The following is a 19,323-nucleotide window of genomic DNA, read 5'->3' as shown; positions in this document are numbered from 1 at the left end:
ACATTGGCAGTTCTTTCTGGTATTCCTTCTGACAAACGTTGACAAAAGACCCTTCTTTTGAAGTGATCTACAGCACATGCAATGTGTCTTCATTGTGCTTAATAGACTTTACAAAAAATGAGCATATGAGAGAGGCACTTGAACACTGATCAACAGAATGAGAAAATTAATGTTAGATATCATGGCTCTGGGCATCCGTTAACCAACACTTCACAGAAGATATTGCTGGATTCACTTCTCAGCCTCAGTCACACGAAATATCGCTAAGATTTATACTCTTCCTCTGAATCAGGGTTCTCTATCTGGTGCCCTCCTATGTCAAGTTCAAGACATCTACCCCTGTATCACAGTCATGCTAGAGAAAGGAAAAATGTAATAAGCATATATGCATCACTCTAGCAACTTTTCCTTTTTCCTTCTACATTGTTACTTTTTCTATCCCTTTTTTTCATTCCCACCAATATATAAAATACCTTTAAAAAAACCAACCACCTCCTTGAAACTTGATTGCCTTACAGCTACCTCTCCGTTGTTCTTTTCTTTTACAATAAAACTTGAAAGATCCATCTGTATTCTGTCCCTACTTGCTTGCTTTTCTTCGTCTTTTCCTCTTCTCTCTTGAACCTAGTCTATTCCATAAATCCTCACTAATGCACTGACTCTGCTCTTGTCAAGGTTACCATGATCAAACCTCAGTTTCATCTTGCTGGGTCCCGCTGCAGCATTTGACACCCTGACACTGTCTACTTGAAACATTTGATTCTCTGGGCTCTGAGCCACCTCCCTCTTTGGTTTTCCTCTTCTCTTACCAGCAACCCCTTCTCCTTTGCTGGTTTCTGAATCTTAAAAATCAGAGCGCCCAGGGACTCATTCCATAAATAACGTTGTATTCTTTCAGGGCTTTAAACATTTACGTGCTCACAGAGCCCAAACTTCCATCTTTGCTTATTCGAAGTAACAACTATGAAGCAAATCAGGTTAGCGATGACCAAAACCAACTGATAGATCCCGAAACTTGCCCTTCTCATATCCGGCAACTTCTCAGACCCTTAAAATAGACTTATTTAATTTTGTAAAAATGTCTTTCAATTTTATTTGGATGTTGGAATCCTGCATTTGTATCCTAGAACTTGAGAGCTGAAAAGAACAATAGAAATCAACTAGTTTAATATTCTCATTTAACTAAGACAATCTAAACTCAGAGAATTTAAGTCCAAGGTGATCAAATAGAAGTAACTTTTTTAAATTTTAATTTAGTCATTTAAATGGACTTGGATCACAAACTACTTGAGGAACTTTTAAAGACCTAATCAAATCATAAATGTAAATAAAAATGTAAAAAATAGGATCTAGAAAAAATATAAATGAAAGTACAAAATCTGGACCATAGTAATAGAATTAACACATTTTTCTTAACTTTGGAGTGTCGGTAAATGTACTTATTGGTTAGAGAATCATTTCAGGTATGTTCAGAACAATGGAGAGTCTGATATGGCTCAAAACTCAGAAGTGCACTCGTCTCTCAGATATGAGTTCAATTATTAGTTTATTTTTAAATGTAATTTATCACCCACATAAAACACTGCCAAACATTTGCTCCTGAGGTTTATTACATATTTACAATAGGCTGGAGCTATTTGGTATTATGAAGAACATATTTTTAAATTTGTTTGTTAGGCGATTGGTCCTGAATAATAGTTTATTTGAGATGATTAATCATTTGAGATGGGTCTGTAGCCGTGGGCACTGCATTATAAATCACATGTTATTTTCATTCATAGGGAATGAAACAATATTCATATTTTGGAAGTGATTTATCATTTGCAAGTTGTATCGGCTATCTATGTGGGCTAGGAAAATGGATGGATTGTCTTATTAAAAATTCTTCACCTTTTGCTATTATATTCTTGGCATGGAGAAAAATCATGAGCAGGGACTACTTGGTATCCCAACATTAAGCTATATTGAATTACCGTATGCAAAGAAAGATTACTGATGAGTTTCTTTGTGATAAGTGAAGTGTATGCCCATTTTTGTTTTTAATACCCACTTATTATTTACATATAGTGTGTCTTTTTTCAGTAGTATGGGGAATAATTCAGGTGTTATGCCTTGTTAAGAGTCCTTTTTTTATTTCTTCTGATGTAATTCCCTCCAGCTCTCAGTGACATGTAATCTCAAAGTTAAAGCAGTTGGTACTGTTTTATGAAATGCCACTCTCACCACCTGATAAGTTCCCCAGTTCCCAGACTATCACTGTGAAATCTGGTCACTAGGGCCATCATGATTGGTAGGATGGCATTGGTAGAATGACAGTCTGGTGACAGTGGTAGGACGTATACTGTAATCCTAACAGCATTACTCACATAAGGCTGGAAGGAACTTTAATCAGCTAGCAAGAGAAAGAGCTGTGCATTCTTGTCAGTTCTCTTGACTTTGGGGTAGAAGAGACATAGAACTGTGGTCGCTGTACAGTCTCCAGACTGTTTTCCTATAGCCTTTGAATTCTATCACCCTCTGAATAGCTTCCTCATCATGTGGACTGAGCACAGGGCTTTATGACCAAACTTGCTGTACAATCCTAGCACTGCTGATTCCTCAAGGATCTAAAACAAGAAATATCATTTGACCCAGCTATCCCATTACTGGGTATATACCCAAAGAATTATAAATCATTCTACTATAAAGATACATGCACATATGTTTATTGTGGCACTGTTCACCATAGCAAAGACTTGGAACCAACCCAAATTCCCATCAATGATAGACTGGATAAAGAAAATGTGGCACATATACACCATGGAATACTACGTAGCCATAAAAAAGATGAGTTCATGTCCTTTGTAGGGACATGGATGAAGTTGGAAACCATCATTCTCAGCAAACAGGAACAGAAAACCAAACACTGCATGTTTTCACTCATAAATGGGAATTTAACAATGAGAACACATGGACACAGCAAGGGGAACATCACACAGTAGGGCCTGTTGGGGGGTGAAATACCTAATGTAGATGATGGGTTGATGGACACAGCAAGCCATCATGGTATGTGTATACCTATGTAACAAAGCTTCACATTCTGCACATGTATCTCAGAACTTAAAGTACAATAATAAAAAAGAAAACCTAGCACTGCCAATTACTGACTGTTTATCTCTGACAATGTCATTAACCTCTATGAGTTGCAAATACCTTATATGCACAAGAGAGATAAAAATAGGCATCTCATATTATTGTCTTGAAGGCTCAATGAGCACTTGCATAGAGAAAATTTTTCATAATTGGCAAGTTATTGCTGATATTTGAGATAAACCTAGGGAAAATAAATTAATCTAGCTGAATCTCAGGATTCTCCTGTGTAAAGCAGGGAATAAAACTACGACTTTTGGAGATTTCCTTTGTGGGTTTTTGATGTAATGTATGTAAAACACATAACCCAGCATCTGGACATATTAGGTGATCCATCATTTTATCAGATTGCTAACTTCAGTCTGTAATGCTTAGAAAACATGGTTTTAAGAGACTGTTTGGACTGATATTCTTGGTGGATCAAGAGCCAGTATGTTGTACAATAAAAAGCATGGATTACCTGGGTACTAATTCTAGCTCTGCTATTTACTAGTCTAATAAATTGAGCAAGTCATATAACCTCTCTGTGCCTCAGATTCCTTATTTATATAAAGGGGATGATATAGTACCTATGCTGGAATTGAGAGAATTAAATGAACAAACATACGAAATATATTCACTGTAGCACCTAATACACTGTACTATTGAATAAGTATTTGCTATCATTATTCCCTGTAAGGTCCCAAAAGCAACTTTTTTAATTTACACAAACACATGTACACATACATAAGTGCATGCATGTTCTCACTTGCACGAGAGTACTTCTACCATGGTTGGTTAAGGCTAACCAAGAAGAGGCAATAGTTTACTCAGTATTGAATTTAGCTGAGAAATTAGTTATGAATTATGTGAAAAGTGGAATCTAATAAGGTAAAATTTTTTTTTGTTACAGGGATGATGAGTATTATATTGAAGACACACCGATTTATGGTAACTTAGATGATATGATTTCAGGTAAGTTTTCCATAAATTACATTTATAAACAAATCAAGTAAATCTCACTTGGTTTCAAAAAATAATTTAAGTGGCACTTTAAAAAAATCACAATCACACTTAGATATCCAGTGGTAGCCATCAATTCAGGTACTTTCAGTATGTTAATTAGTCTATATTTCCAAAGCTGCATATTGTAAGTTGTATTACAACAGCCTCTCTAAATCGACATCCTGTTTTTCTATATTCTCTTCATTTCACTTTAGTAGTGATGAGAATACAGGAAGACTATTACCATGAATTTTGACACACATCAAATGCTATGAAACAAAGCTATTTCTAGACCAGAAAGTGGTCCACAGAAACAGTGCTTTGTGTTTGGTAAACAAAAGCAAATATGTAGTGAATAACACGGAACAATGAACAGTTTATTTGGTTTCCCATGTTTTAAATAGAGAATATAGGGCTGGAATGATGGCAGGCGGGAGAAAGAGGAACTAAATTGATGCTGAGTGGTTTATATGTTTATTTTGTTCTTAAGTGCTCTTCGATTCCCAGAATCCCTTATCACTTGCATCATCCCAGACACCTAAAAATAAAACACCCCTACATTTCTCAAGACAGATAACATTGGTCTGATCCTAGAGTTCTGATGATAGAAACTGCCACCCTCTGCCTGCAAGTACTCATTCAATACATCACAGAGACCTAGGGGTTCATTACTGTTGAACTCCAAGTGTTGAACACAGAGATATCCAGTAATATACTAAATTTATCTAAATATCTATATATTACAACAGTATAGAATCATCCTAAAGTTAGAAATGTGAGAATTTTCTTTTATATGATTTAAGAATTTATTTTTGGGCCGGGCGAGGTGGCTCCCGCCTGTAATCCCTCCACTTTGGGAGGCCGAGGTAGGTGGATCACGAGGTGAAGAGATCAAGACATTCCTGGTCAACATGGTGAAAACCCATCTCTACTAAAAATACAAAAAATTAGCTGGACATGGTGACGCGTGCCTGTAATCCCAGCTACTCAGGAGGCTGAGGCAGGAGAATTGCCTGAACCCAGGAGGCAGAGGTTGCAGTGAGCCAAGATCACGCCATTGCACTCCAGCCTGGGTAACAAGAGCAAAAACTCCATCTCAAAAAAAAAAAAATTATTTTTATCTTTTCTTTCATTGTAGAGTGTCCTCTAGCGCTCTAAGGAATCAAAAATTATTTTTTGGAAACATACTATTAAAAATAATTTATCCCCATTTCACTTCACAAAATCATTTTGGCCATCTGTAATATTCAACTACTCAAATTCTTGTGTATTCTGGTGGCTCCAAACCCATCATACCCGTAACTTCCACTCGTAAGTAAGCCCAGGTGCCACTTGCACAGATTCTGATTTAGCAGGTCCAGGCTAAGGCTTCGGAATCTGCTACCTAACATCCCAGGTGATTCTGATGCAGATTTTCCATGGACCATCATTTGAGAAACACCACTCTACATACCCTTTTTCTGTTGCTTTTTAGAAAGGGCTCAACGATTATTAAGTTGCTTTGGTTATAGTAAATCTATCTTTTTCTCTCTGAGGGACAAAGTGGTACAGTCCACACTTCTGCCAGGTTACTGGCCATCCTATGAGTCACTATTTCTCTTTCTTCCTTTGAAATGGACCTATCTGGGGGAAGGCAGGTGTGAATGATTCAAAAGTTATGGCCCTGTAGGATTAAATGAGCGCAGATCTCTTGGCTGTTGAACACTATACAAAACCCCCAATTACTAAAGGACCAGCATTGTGCAGCCCCAGACCCTTAGGCAGTATGGCCGAGATGTCCTGTCACTGACTGATGGAACAAGTCATAATCTAAAGCCTCTTTTTCAAAATTAGGATGCAGGACTTAAAATGCCTCTGAGTAAAACTCCTTACTTAAGGAATGAATTTCAAAATTGTAATCACTGATGTATGTGCACTGTGCTTTGTGCCACCACGCACCATTTGCAGTCTGTCTAAATGGAGAACACAGGCAATCCTTTAACCTGTGGGATCTCTATGACATCCGCATGGTAGTTTAAGACTGTTGTGTCCTGCAATGGTGTAAGAAAATTCATATGACTGACTTCTTATGCCAAGGACTTATCTTTATCTTACTAATCCTGTAGCTCAAAAGACTTCACTGCCTTATCTGCAGGTCCCAGTTTGGGCTTCCTTACCTCTATCTGCACCAACGAGACTAGTTAAGTGATTCTTGGACAGTTTACATTTACAGCCAAATATTGTTTGGATCATATGTTTTTATTTATACTAGATGTTTAAATTTTCTCCTGTGAATTACCATCTTTTTAACTCCCAAGAACCAATGGATGAAAATTGCTATGAACAAATGAAAGCCCGACCAGAGAAATCTGTAAATGAGAGGCAAGAAGCTACCCCATCTGCACAGGTGAGTTTTGTTTTCTGTTTCCACATTTGCATATTTCAAGAGCATAATAGCAGTACATTATGATACACATCTGAAAGAGCCTGTTAGAAATTTTGCCATCAATCAGGTGTCAAGTTCTAGGATCTGAGCTCTAATTCAGAGGCATATAAACAGAACTCAAACCATATTCAAAGAGTCAGAATTGTACACAATCACAAAGGCTATAGGTTTTAAGGGAATAATGAAATTATTCCAATTGATTAAGTTTTTTCTCTCTGATGGAAAATTTTGTGTGTGTCACAGAGATAAATATAGAAGTTGACATGTGGATAATGCTCACAAGACCTAAATGTCAGGAATTCAAAAGACAGAGCTAGGGTAGGGAGAGGGAGACCAGAGAGTTAATCAGAAAACCTAATAATAAAGTGAGTTCACAAATCCTAGAAAATTTGAGAAATACAAGTGTGAGCTTGCTCCTCTTCTCTTTATATCCAAATCTTTCCTTCCTATATCAGAAGCATCCTTTCTTATTTCCAAAACCAATGCTCTTATTCATGATCTTGACCATTTCTCCTAATTCTTTTAGGATCTTGTACTTTCAATTATTTCATTTTTATTGTTTCCATTTTTTTAATGACAACACTATTTGCCTAACAATATGCAAAAATCCCTCCAATATTAAAAAAAAAACATCAACCTGTTTTTCTTTCTGATTTCTAAACTGATTCTTAGCTTCTTCCTCTATTGCTTGGATTTCTCTCAATAGATACACATTCTTTTACCCTGACTATGTGTTTTCCACTCATGCACTTAACTAACAACGCACTGTGGAAGTCTCCAGTGACTGTGAAACATACATACAACTTGTGGTCCTTTCTTAGGACTCGCACTGTTGAACTCTGTAGCACTCAATGAAGTTGACCAACTGTAGACCACACATACGTTATTTGGAATGCTTTCAGATATAAATGAAAAAAACACATTGAGATTAAATTAGAAATAACTTGACGGCAGCATATGGCAGTGGGAAGAGACTAGAACACAGATCCAGTTAGGCAGCTATTATAATTTTTCCAGAAAAGAGGCTATTAAGAATAAAAAGCTGGACAAAAAGCAAAAAACAAAACAAAACAAAAAAAAACCCCAACATGGTCAGGCATGGTGGCTCATGCCTATAATCCCAGCTCTTTGGGAGGCTGAGGCAGGTGGATCACCTGATGTCAGGCCTGGTCAACTTGTTGAAACCCTGTCTTTACTGAAAATTAGCTGGGCATGGTGGTGGGGGCCTGTAGCTGGGGGCCTAATCCCAGCTACTCGAGAGGCTGAGACAGGAGAATTGCTTGAACCCGGGAGGCAGAGGTTGCAATGAGATCGTATCACTGCACTCCAGCCTGGACAACAGGAGGGAAACTCTGTCTCAACACACACACACATGCACACACACACATGCACACACACACACACACGGTATAAACAGAACCATCTTTTCTATTCGGCAGAGCATATAAAACATTTCACTCTCAGCATGAAAACAAATGCCAATGGGGAGATGCTTACTTATGCATCAGAAATTAAATGTTAATCCAAATGTTGTTTCTTCACCCTTGTCCCTGCAAATCAATACAATTTTGGCCTAGTCTTAAAGAGTAATGCTTAATACATACATCTTTGATTTTTTCAATGGCTGTCTTAAGTTTTATTCTACACCTTTTAATAATTACAATGCTACCTTACTTTTGGACAGCAGTTATCGCTTCCACATACATTATCTCTATTTACTAACCATACAAACACTATGATGATGATTCACATTATCTAGGCAAGAAAATTGAGGCTCAGAATAGTTTTTAAAAACCTGCCAAGGCCCCGTGATCACTGTGTGGCAAAGCTGGGATTCAGTCATCGTCTCTCCAGTGCCAAATTCAAGGTCTTGCCATTAGCATGTTGTTTCCCCTAGGTAACCTAGTTTCCTGTCTTTCTCATTTTAGTATTGACCCAGCTCTAGTCCAGAGAAGCCCACTGGGCCGTCTCTTGGATGTGAATGGACATCTCCAAGGCCAATCTAAAACGAGCCCAAAAGGGATCTGGGGAAGGCAAATAAGAAAATAATAGGGAAAGATAAATTTAGTTATTTACCAGATATCTATCATTTAAGTGAATATTGTTATCTTTATGCTTCCAAATCTTAAAAATGTAGAAAAACTGGGGACTGTTGTGGTACCATTAAATAACCAATTATTAGGTACATGAAGAGTAGACCTTGTTTATTCCTATTTTAATAAACTAGAGTATTGTTACTTGGTAAGAGAAACATAGGTCCAGAACTAGCTTAGGTGGAAGGTAGGGCAGGTAAGAATCAACCTAAAATGTTCATGTACACTTAGAGTACAAGAAAGAAAGAACATCTAGGAAAAAGTTTCGTCTGAGCACTTTTTCAACTCAACAATGTTGGTTGACTATCATTTTCTGTTGTTTTTTGTTTTTGTTTTTGTTTTTTGTACTGACCGATTTGACAAACAAGGTAAATGAGGCCCAGAAAACAAGTTACTTGGTTTTCACAGGCCATAGAAATTTCCAGAAGTCTAGTTAAAGAACAAAATAACAATGAGAAATTTACATCCCTTTCTTTTAGGCAACCAACGAAGCGCAGATGTGCTACGCCTCACTTGATCACAGCATTAAGGGGAAGCGCAGGAAGCCCAGGAAACAGAATACCCATTTGTCAGACAAGGATGGAGATGAGCAATCCCATGCAACGGATGCCAGCGTTTCTAAGACCACCTTAGTAGACAGTTTCTCCCCAGAAAGCCAGGCAGTAGAGGAGAACATTCATGATGATCCCATTAGACTGTTCGGATTGATCCGTGCTAAAAGAGAACCTATAAACTACCTGGACCATGATCTAGCTCAATGATTTGGCTCCTGCTGAAGATGGTTGCTAAGAAAACAAGATCCACAGAGGACACAGAAGGACTTGGCTGCGGGATGGTGGCTTACGTCTTACTCAGAGCTTACACTTATGCATGCCAAATGTAATGCCATGAAAACCAGTATTTCAAATAACTTAAAAAATGCTTAACTACTAAAATGTAAAAACTTAATGTGCTCACCTCAGCAACACATACGCTAAAAGTTAATAAAATCCAGTTTGAAAATTGAGCCTGATAACAAAATTACAAATTCACAATACCTAATTCTTAGGGAAATAAAAAAAAATTAAGCATGAATGTATTCTGGAACACATTAGAAGAAAAAGACAATGGGTTTTTTTTTTTTTTTAATTCTCCTTTCTCACCAACGGGGAACATCCCATAATTGAAAGAAATTTGATTGAACGGTGTAAGAAACATTAAAATGCATTACTAAGAGAAGTAATATAATCTTCTTACAAGGTATTTTTCCCAAAGATAGCTTTACTATTTCAAAAATTGTCAAATTAATGTATGCTTCTTGCAACAAAGAAATGTCAAAAAGTTGAGAAATTCTACTAGTCAGAGACAATCACTTTGAGAAACTTACTATATATCCTTCTAAATATTTTTCTGAGATGCTTATGTATATACATCAGTTGTTTCTCTCTTTTTTTAACCAAAAATGTGGTTTATTTTGTACACATTACTTAAACTTTCTTCACTTAATATATTGTGGATTTATTTTCACTGTTATATTTAACTATATATAAATATACTTATATATCATGATTTTAATGTCCACATAGCCCCACTGATAACCAAATCAGAGTTTATTTAAATAATTTTAATGACTTCTATAAACAATTTATTGATACAAAAAGCAAGCATGAGATGACAATGTTTCGTCCAGTAATTAAAAAAACATTGCCTCACTATCTTCTCACTTTGTTTCTGATGAAACATCTACTGTAATACTTGACTTTCTCCTTATGTGTGATATACATTATTTTTCTGACTAAGATATTTCTTATTACTGGTTCTAATTTGATTATAATGTGCCAAGGTATGGTTATTTTATAAGTGTCTTGTGTTTAAAATTTGTTGAGCTTCTTAGATCTATGTATTTGTAGTTTTCATCAAATTTCAGGGGAAATGACCAATATTTTTTTTCTGTGACCCTTCTCATTTTCAAGTTTTTCCCTTATTTGCAAATGGTCCAACATTTTACTTATTTATTTTATTTCACTCTTTTTTGTATTTCATTTTGGATAGTTTTTCTTGCTATGTCTTCAAGTCTATGAAACTTTTCTTCTAAATCATGTAATCTGCCATAATCCTAGACAGGACCTTTTAATCTCACATAACTTAGTTTTTATTTCTATAAATTTAGTGTGGGTCTTTTGTCCTCCATCTTTCATATCTATCTAACATACTTAATCTCTCCTCTAACTTCTTGAATAGATGAATACAATGGTAACTGTTTTAATGCTTTTTAAAATGTACTAATTCTATCATCTGTCACTGAGTTTCAACTGATTTTTCTCATTGTGGGTTATATTTTTCTGCCTCTTTAAATGCCTTATGATTTTTGATTGGGCAGAAAACACTGTAAATTTTCCTTTGATTGGCCATGCATATCTTGGTATTCCTATAAATGTTTTTGAGCTATGTTTTTAGCTAGTTACATAGCTAACTGAAAACCATCAAGTTACTTGAACACAATTTGATCATTTAGAATCTTGCTTTTAAATTTTGTTAGAGTAAGCCAGAGCAGCTTATAAACTAAGTTAAATTTAGTTTATTACTGAGGAAAGTCCCTCGTCAGTACTTAGTACCACTGTTCATGAATTATGAGGTTTCCCACTTCAGCTGTTGAAAACAGACACTATTCCCTGTCATGTCTGAGTCATCAGCCACTGTTTTCTTTATTCTTTTCAGGTGGATTTTCCCCCAAGTTTGGGTAATTTTCTCACTTGCATGCACTAATCGGTATTTAACTGAACACTTGAGGGCAATTCTTCAAGTACCTCCAGAGTTTTCTCTACATGCACCTCTCTTCTCTCCAGTACTCTGCCTGTTTGACTTCACTTGACCTGGAGCTCCATCTCCTCAGCTCAAGAGATGGGTGGACTTTTATGTAGGTTTCCTCTACCTGCTCCAAGGCCTGAAACTTTCCTCCGGGCAGTAAGATAGGGTGATACACGGGTTCACCTCATTTGTTCCCCATCTTTCAGAGACCCTTGTCCTGCATTGCCTGAAACAGTATGTCAGGTGCCATTGTTTCATCTACTTTGTCAGGATTTTAATTGATTCAGCCAACAGAATATGTTCAGGTAGGAGGGTAAATCTAAGATGTTATTCTATCTTGGCCAGAAGCAGAAATCCAAGGCATTCTTACCCCTTTACTGTAATTCTATAGTATATTTTTAGTGTAATTTAGTATAATTCCATAACCTAACCAGTACTATTTGAGATGTTCATAAGCTATGAATTACTGATTATCATGTAATTATTAGGGACTATATATACATCTCCTGGGGCAGTTCTCAGGACTTATGTTCCAGAAGGAATATAGGATGAATATCGCTCAGTAAAAGTATTTGAACCAGAAGTGTTTCTGATTTTTAAATTTTTGTATATTCATATGTAGTGATGTATCTGAGGGATGGGACTTAAGTCTAAACAGAAAATTCATTTATGTTTATATACACATAGCTTGATGGTCATTTTATGTAATATTTGTAAGTAATTTTGTGTATTCATCACATAATGTCAGATGTGGAATTTTCCATTTCTGAAATCATGGCACTCAAAAAGTTTTCCATTTTGGAACATTTTGAAATTTGGATTTTCAGTTTATGGATCCTCAGCCTGTATCACAATAAGCCTTAACATTTCAACTGAAAAAAAAAAATGTGTACAGAGGAAAAGGAAAAGAGAATTTATGACTAGAAAACAGATGAATTCCAAGTCCTGAAATTTTCACTGACAATGTTTTAAAGTTTCAAAAAGTTGAACTCAAAATCTCAAGAATAGAAGAGGATAACTCATTTCCTTCTGGTATTAAATGGCTTATTTCTGGCAGAGCAAAGTGTGGGTGATTAGTTTAGACATATGCTTTAAATCTTTCTCTGAGGTTTTGTCATTTGATTAACGGAACAGACAATTTTTATTACCACAGAAAAACAGCACACTGACAGGAACAGGATAGAATGTAAATTCAACAGAGGTACACTTCTAGATGCTGTCTGCCATTCCTTTAACCTCTTCTGAGGGGCTCTTTGGCACTCACTCACAGCTTCTACTGCCCAGAAGTCATGGCTGACTGTATCAAGGGTGGGTACCTGAATCAAGACAGTAGATTCTCTTTTTGAGTTTCAGTACAACTTTATTTACAAAAACAATCAGTCCAGATGTAGCCTAGAGGCCATAGTTGGCTAAGATCACTTGTTTCACTAGTGGCTTGCAAAATAATATTCTAGTCCTGTTATTCCTACTTCCTGTATTGGTTGGAATATATTATAAGAAGAAGACAGTAGATTCATCTTTGAACCAATCTAGATACAAGAGACTGGCTAGTGATCAGAACCAAGAAAAATGCTATAGAAAGAACTGGAGCTTTGAAAAGCAGGATACAAATACAAGGGAGAAGAAACTAAGAGTAAGATGGCAGAGACTGGAGTTCAAAGCTCCATAACTAATCAGTCTAATCACATAATCATGACAATGACAAGTTATATTATTGAGAACTTACTAAATTTAAGACACTGTGACAAGTGCTTACCTGCATACTTAATCACACAACACCCTAAAAGATAAATGCTATTAAGTCCTAATCTTAAAGATGAAGAAATCAAGACTAATAAAAAGTAACTCGCCTGATGTCACACAAACCATAGGTTCAGGAGCTGAATATAGGTAGTCTAAGTCTAGAATTTACTCTGTAGAATAGCTGATTTCTAGAGTTAGGTTTAAGCACTCTTGGGCCCTATTTCTTAATTATCTCTGTCTCCTATCTATTTAATAATAGTAATCTCTCTATTTTAAGTGCTGTGCCTGCATTTCTGTTATTTCAAATCAAAAGAGACTAACTAAAAGAAATTGAAAACAATTCTTAAAAATGACAATTTGTGGCAGCTTGTACACACTAACAGCCCTTCTAATTTAGGAAAAATCCAACAATAAGTCCACTTAAATGACAGTCTGTTGCTTTCAATAAACACTAAGACTTAAGGTTACCGTAATATTTTCACATTACAGTGTTTTTACAGGAAAGTATTTTATTAATGCCACTTGCTTTCATATGACTTAGCTTTTCTTTACCAGTTTTGTATCTAAAAAAGAGGTTATCCCTGCAGTGACCTCATGTTCAGTCCCATAAAAGACAAAACCCAAAACTAACTTACAAACAACAACATAAATCCCAATATTGAAGCTAAAACCTAATTTTGTGCCGAGTTTTGTCTAATTTTGTCTGTGGAAGATGAAAGTTATCTCATTTAGAATCAGGGAAACATTTGTTATTTAGACCAAAATGGAAGAGAATGGAAAAAGAATCTCAACAGTGTTCTCGGCCACCTCTGATGTAATGGACAAGTCTTTTAAGATGTCAGTATCCATCATAACACTTGAGAGTTAAGTAGCTATTTTTCTTCCATCTGCATTAAGAATATAGTTGGTAGATTAAAAAAATGGGGTCACATGAGGAATAATTTTTTAAAGTACCATCAACATTTAAATTTAAAATGTATAAACATTTGTTCATTAACTTTTGATACAGGGTCTATGATTGAAGTTCCATGTCATTTTTCTTGTATAAACATTGCCCATAAAAAGCTGTCTACAGTCCCAGTTTTAGTTTTGTTTTTAAGTGAAATGAGAACTTTAAACATTTCTAATAAAATCTAACTGCAGCATTCCTTTTCTTCCAAGGCTTAAACAGTTATTTCACCATTACCTAAATTGTCAGCAATGTTTTTTTTAGCAATTCTGTTTATTGATTCTTTGGAATCAGTGAACTTAATTATCATAGAAGTTCCCTCCACACGCATATTTCATTAGGACATATAACAATTAATTATCTCATGTAATTACAAGTAGAGCCAGAATTGTCAAGTGCAGGAGCAAATGCCATGTACTCCTGGGAAACACAGTTTTGGTGGTGGGAGAGACTCAACAGGTTGTAAGACTAGTCTACTGGTCCTGGTGTTTATTGTGCTAGGTCAGGATTTATTATGTTTATAGAAGGAAGGGAAATTGGCTCACATAGGTAGAGGTCAGTTAACAACACTTCTATTTTACCAATCCAAGTTAACTTTACAGGATGAATTTTTAGAAAAGTGGAAGGGTCTCCACTTTTCTCCACAAAGCATGTTTTTTTGTTTTGTCTTTTTTTTGTTTTGTTTTGTTTTTTTTTTTTTTTTAACCATACAAGCAGTAGCAGTATCTAAAAATTTTACCATGAGAAAAAAATAATTTTTGAATTAAATACTCTACTTTTTAGTCTTTCTACAAAGAATTGAGAGAGAAAAAAATGTAAGCAAACTGGGGTAAATCAGTTTTCCTTCAATTTCCATTCTCCCATTTCTCCTAAGTACAGAATCTTTGCTATTAACTGGTGCTCAAGACAGCATTAACTTCTTCTCAGGTTGACTAAACATCAGACAGATTTCTTCCTGTCCATTTTCCTATTTACTTAAAAAACAAACTTGTCATGGCAAATTCTTTTTTGGCTCCCTTTCAAATGTATATGTCTCCTCAAAAAGCTTTTACCTATTTGATTACCCCCAGAAATGTCTCTCTCGAAAACCTGAAAACCAACTCTTTGAAATGTAATTTCTGAAGGAAGACAATGCCATCATCCCACAGTCTGCTGGAGGGCAGAAGGAGATAGGTCAGAATTTTCTTTTTCGGGGGGGGGGGGGGGGGGGGGGGCGGCGGGGAGGGGGTAAGACTAATTAGCAACCACAGGTGGGCTACCGTTACTCCCACCCCAGCTCTTAAAAACTCGCTAGCTCCTTGTTTCACCCTCAACTCAGAGGCTGAGCTGAGTTTAACCTCTCTTCTCTATTGCAATCGTCTGGAATAAAGTCTCTCTGCTGCCTGTTTCACTTTGGCACATGTTTCGCGTTAATAGTGGATAGTGGATACACAGCGGCTGGGACAATGCTCCCTCTGTCGCTTGCTGTGCCTTTCTTTGGCTCCTCATTACCTTAGCTGGAATAAAGATGTGATGGCTCAAGTCTGAATAGCAATATTAGATCACAGGATAGAATGCATGGGCTGAGGATGGCAGAGAAATAGGATGAAAAGAGCTAAATTCCTAACACATGAACAGCATCACAGCCTTAGACCACCTATCTCCAGCCTTCTTTAATGTGAAAGATAAATGTCTGTTTTATTTAAGCCACTGTTGAGATTTCTGTTATTCACAGGTGGACCTAATCTAACTAATATACCCCAAAATATCTTGGTTTCATTTTTCACTTAACTTCTCTTAAAGAGCTAATAAGGAGTACTAAAATGATATCATCTGGGGTGAAGTGGGGTATTAGGTTGGTGCAAAAGCAACTGTGGTCGTTGCCATTAAAAGTAATGAAAAGACTGCAAGGACTTTTGCACCAACCTAATGTTTTTTCATGTACTGAGTCTGCTCCGAACCACTCAGAACATTCATAGAAATGAAAGAAAAGCCAGTTTCCTGAAAGATTAATAGGAAAAATTCTCACAAATGCATTAAATTGTTTCATATCTATTAAAGTTTAGAATATTTTATATATCTATAACTATAAGAAATTAAATTTGTATACAATTATTGGTTACTATATTCACAAGTTCAGAAGAAATACGACCAAAAGAATAAAATTATAACTTAAGGAGATCCAATAGAAAATGGATAAGACATATGCAGATGTTTTAAATAAATATTAACCCATTTTTAAAAGAGCAACAATCCCTTGGCTATTTACACTTCATCTGCTCTCTAAATCTTACTATCAAATTGTTAAGGACAATATCACTTCTGTCACTAACTTGGTATCAATGACCAAATTAGTATCAGTCTGATCTAATTTATTCAGCCTTAGCAGGCCTTAGAAGACAAAGTTCCAGCAACAGACAAATAAAGCTGTCTGCACAGTTCAGCGCTGAATATTGGTTAGGGAAAAAGAATAAAGAAGTGGAACAGTCAGATTCAGGAGGATTTACAAGAGCAGGAAAACTTGCTTCACCAGCCAGAAGTGCTGCAGTGTCCCGTGCTCTCTAAGTTTCTAAACCTTTGATTATCTTAAGAAACACCTTTACTTGTGCTTGTTGACATCTTGTCAATTTCTCCACTCTTCTGACATTAGCAGATTCCTCATTAGCAAAATCAGAATGTGGCAGATTAATGCCGTATGCTCCTTCTGTCACTGTTAGTAAGTAAAATCCTATTCATCCTTTATTCCATTTCTGCAAATAAAAATGAGGTCTTAGGCCTGCTTTTCACTTCTTATGCTAAGTAATGACGTTCCCAAGCCTGGCCTTAAAAAACGCAGGTCTTCACAATTAACAAAAGTGGCTAAAAAAGATGAAGTGATGCCCCTCTCTCCTGAAGTCACAAGACAGATTTCTGCACCATCAAATACATTCAAATAGTCTGATGTGATAAGGTATTAAGAACGTTCACAAGAATATCAATCTTGTTTCTGTGCAACAAGGAGGCTTGTGTGAATATTCATAACTGTTGTCAACTTGTTCTATTCTCTGTTAATATGAATTTGTCCTTGGAAGTATCATTAGAAGAAGAGATTCTTCCAAGACTTTAAAGACTTTAAAGATCGTTGCAATATCCTGTGATAATAACCAGAGGAAAACTGCAATTCTGATTGGTTATCTTCCTTGCCCTAGTAATTATTGTAATTGACACCTTGATGCCTTTTTTTTTTTTTTTCGTTTTGAGATTGTGTCTTGCTCTGTTACCCAGGCTGGAGTGCAGTGGTGTGACCTTGGCTCACTGCAATCTCTGCCTCCCAGGTTCAAGTGATTCTCCTGCCTCAGCCTCCTGAATAGTTGGGACTACAGACATGCACCACCAGGCCCGGCTAATTTTTTTATGTTTTTAGTAGAGATGGGATTACACCATGTTGGAAAGGCTGGTCTCGAACTCCTGACCTCAAATGATCTGCCTGCCTGGGCCTCCCAAAGTGCTGGGATTACAGGCATGAGCCACCTCACCCAGCCACCTCAGTGCTTGTAAACAATATAAATGCTTGTAAGATTACTAGGTCATACAAAAAAATAATCTCTGGCACTTTTTTTTTCTGACAGGCATGATGGAAAAGTTAAGCCTATGACTGCAACTTTTTTTAACAAAGACATTAAGAGTCTAGCTAATTTATCAGGAATAATATCTATTTAAATCGACCTAACAATCGATCTGCTCCTATAAGAAGGAGCAGATCAGGTAGTAAATGTAGAAGTAGGCAAAATGCAAGGGGCTGTTATCTTCAAAATGACCCTATAAAGGCATTCTTCCTACAAATATTTGTGTAAGCCCACTGTGCTAGTCTTTATTCTACTGTAATGGCCAACCCAGCACCCAATCAACAGACTGTGGTTTTTCGAATGCACTTTCCCCACCCCCACTCAGCCACGTGCCTCACAGGAAATTGAGTCATTCCCCAGGTGAGGAAAGGAAATCAAGGTGGGGTGTAATCAGTTCAAGCGTATTGTAATGAGGCCCCAGGGAGAAATGGTTTCTCATCATCTATCTGAGCACTTTTGCATCGGATATGACACCCAGAACTGCTGCAGTCATCTTGCTACTACTTTGAAGATGAAGCCAGAAGCAAGAGACTGTGAGCAGAGAGACAGAAGAACACAGCAAAACCGCTTGGGGCAGTTTACTCATCCCTCACCCTTGCCCCTTACCCAATCGAGGGACAAAGGCCTGTGGATTTTGTTACTATATCCCATTTCGGTTTTTTGACCCCTCATCCAGGCTCATGGCATCTTTCACCTGACTTACTACAGTAGCTTGTAATTTCTCTCTTCAAGTCTTCTGCTTACTCTCAGAGTGTGTTTAAGACACAGCTCAGATTATTTCACTCCTTTTTAAAAAGGCTTATTGATTTTCATTGCTTAGATCAATTGTTCTCAAACTTCAGTGAGAAGTAAAAAATCACCTGGAGATTTTATAAAGCCTATATATGTGAGTCACATACTTCAGTGATTCTGATTCATTAGTTTTCTATTGGAACCTAGAAATCTACATATTAATTAACAGCCTGGTGACTCTTACGTAATATGACCCTTGAATCACCATTTCATAAGCATTTATTTAGATGTGAAAGGCCGAACTGTTGCAGAACTTTGTCCTTAGTTCAGCTAAAACCGGGTTCTTGTCACATGACCAGGAAAGCTTAGGCTCATAGACACATAGAAGGGTGAGAAGCAGAATTTATTGGGTGTAAAGGAAAAAGGAAAAGTAACTTTCAGCAAAGCCAGAGAGAGTCCTGCTAGCAGGTTTCCCACCTCACAGATTGAATCCCATGTCAGGACCCAGGAACTGAAGAGGCCAGACTCCTTCCCATGCAAATGGCAGGAACTTCCCAAGGCTCCCCCCTGTCCTCCCGGCGCACAGGTGGCCAGTGCTCAGTCAGGAAAGGGCGGGCTTCAACTTGGACCAGCAGTCCGGTTTTGCAGCCTTCAGCCTGTTTTACGCCTGAAGTCGAGGTTTTGCCGGCCAGCCACCCTTGGCTGTCTCATCTGTCTCAAAACTACTTAACCAGCGTCTTACGTCATTTTTGCCCCTTCCCTAAACATCTTTCAAATTGTATTCATTCGCAATGTCTCCTATATACCAACCACACTTGACTACTGCTTCCTAAGCATACCGTGCATTTTTGAGGCTCTGTGATTTAACTTTACCTGCCTAAGATAATCTTCCCCATC

General features: G+C 36.9%; 1 protein-coding gene across 1 annotated transcript in view; it reads left to right on the top strand.

Moving 5' to 3' along the window:
- The window catches only part of TRAT1 (T cell receptor associated transmembrane adaptor 1), a 35,220-nt gene extending 20,798 nt beyond the window's left edge, over positions 1–14,422 (top strand). The window contains exons 4-6 of the mRNA XM_003939400.3: positions 4,022–4,083; positions 6,411–6,499; positions 9,111–14,422. Coding sequence (XP_003939449.1) covers positions 4,022–4,083; positions 6,411–6,499; positions 9,111–9,392 — 433 coding nt within the window. The 3' untranslated portion in view covers positions 9,393–14,422. The remainder of the gene's footprint in view (positions 1–4,021; positions 4,084–6,410; positions 6,500–9,110) is intronic.
- Positions 14,423–19,323: the final 4,901 nt, after the last annotated feature.

Source organism: Saimiri boliviensis, chromosome 8 (genome assembly GCF_048565385.1).
Source record: "Saimiri boliviensis isolate mSaiBol1 chromosome 8, mSaiBol1.pri, whole genome shotgun sequence".
Taxonomy (NCBI): Eukaryota; Metazoa; Chordata; class Mammalia; order Primates; family Cebidae; genus Saimiri; species Saimiri boliviensis.
The sequence above is the reverse complement of the archived record's forward strand: the minus strand, read 5'-3'. Positions and strand labels throughout refer to the sequence as shown.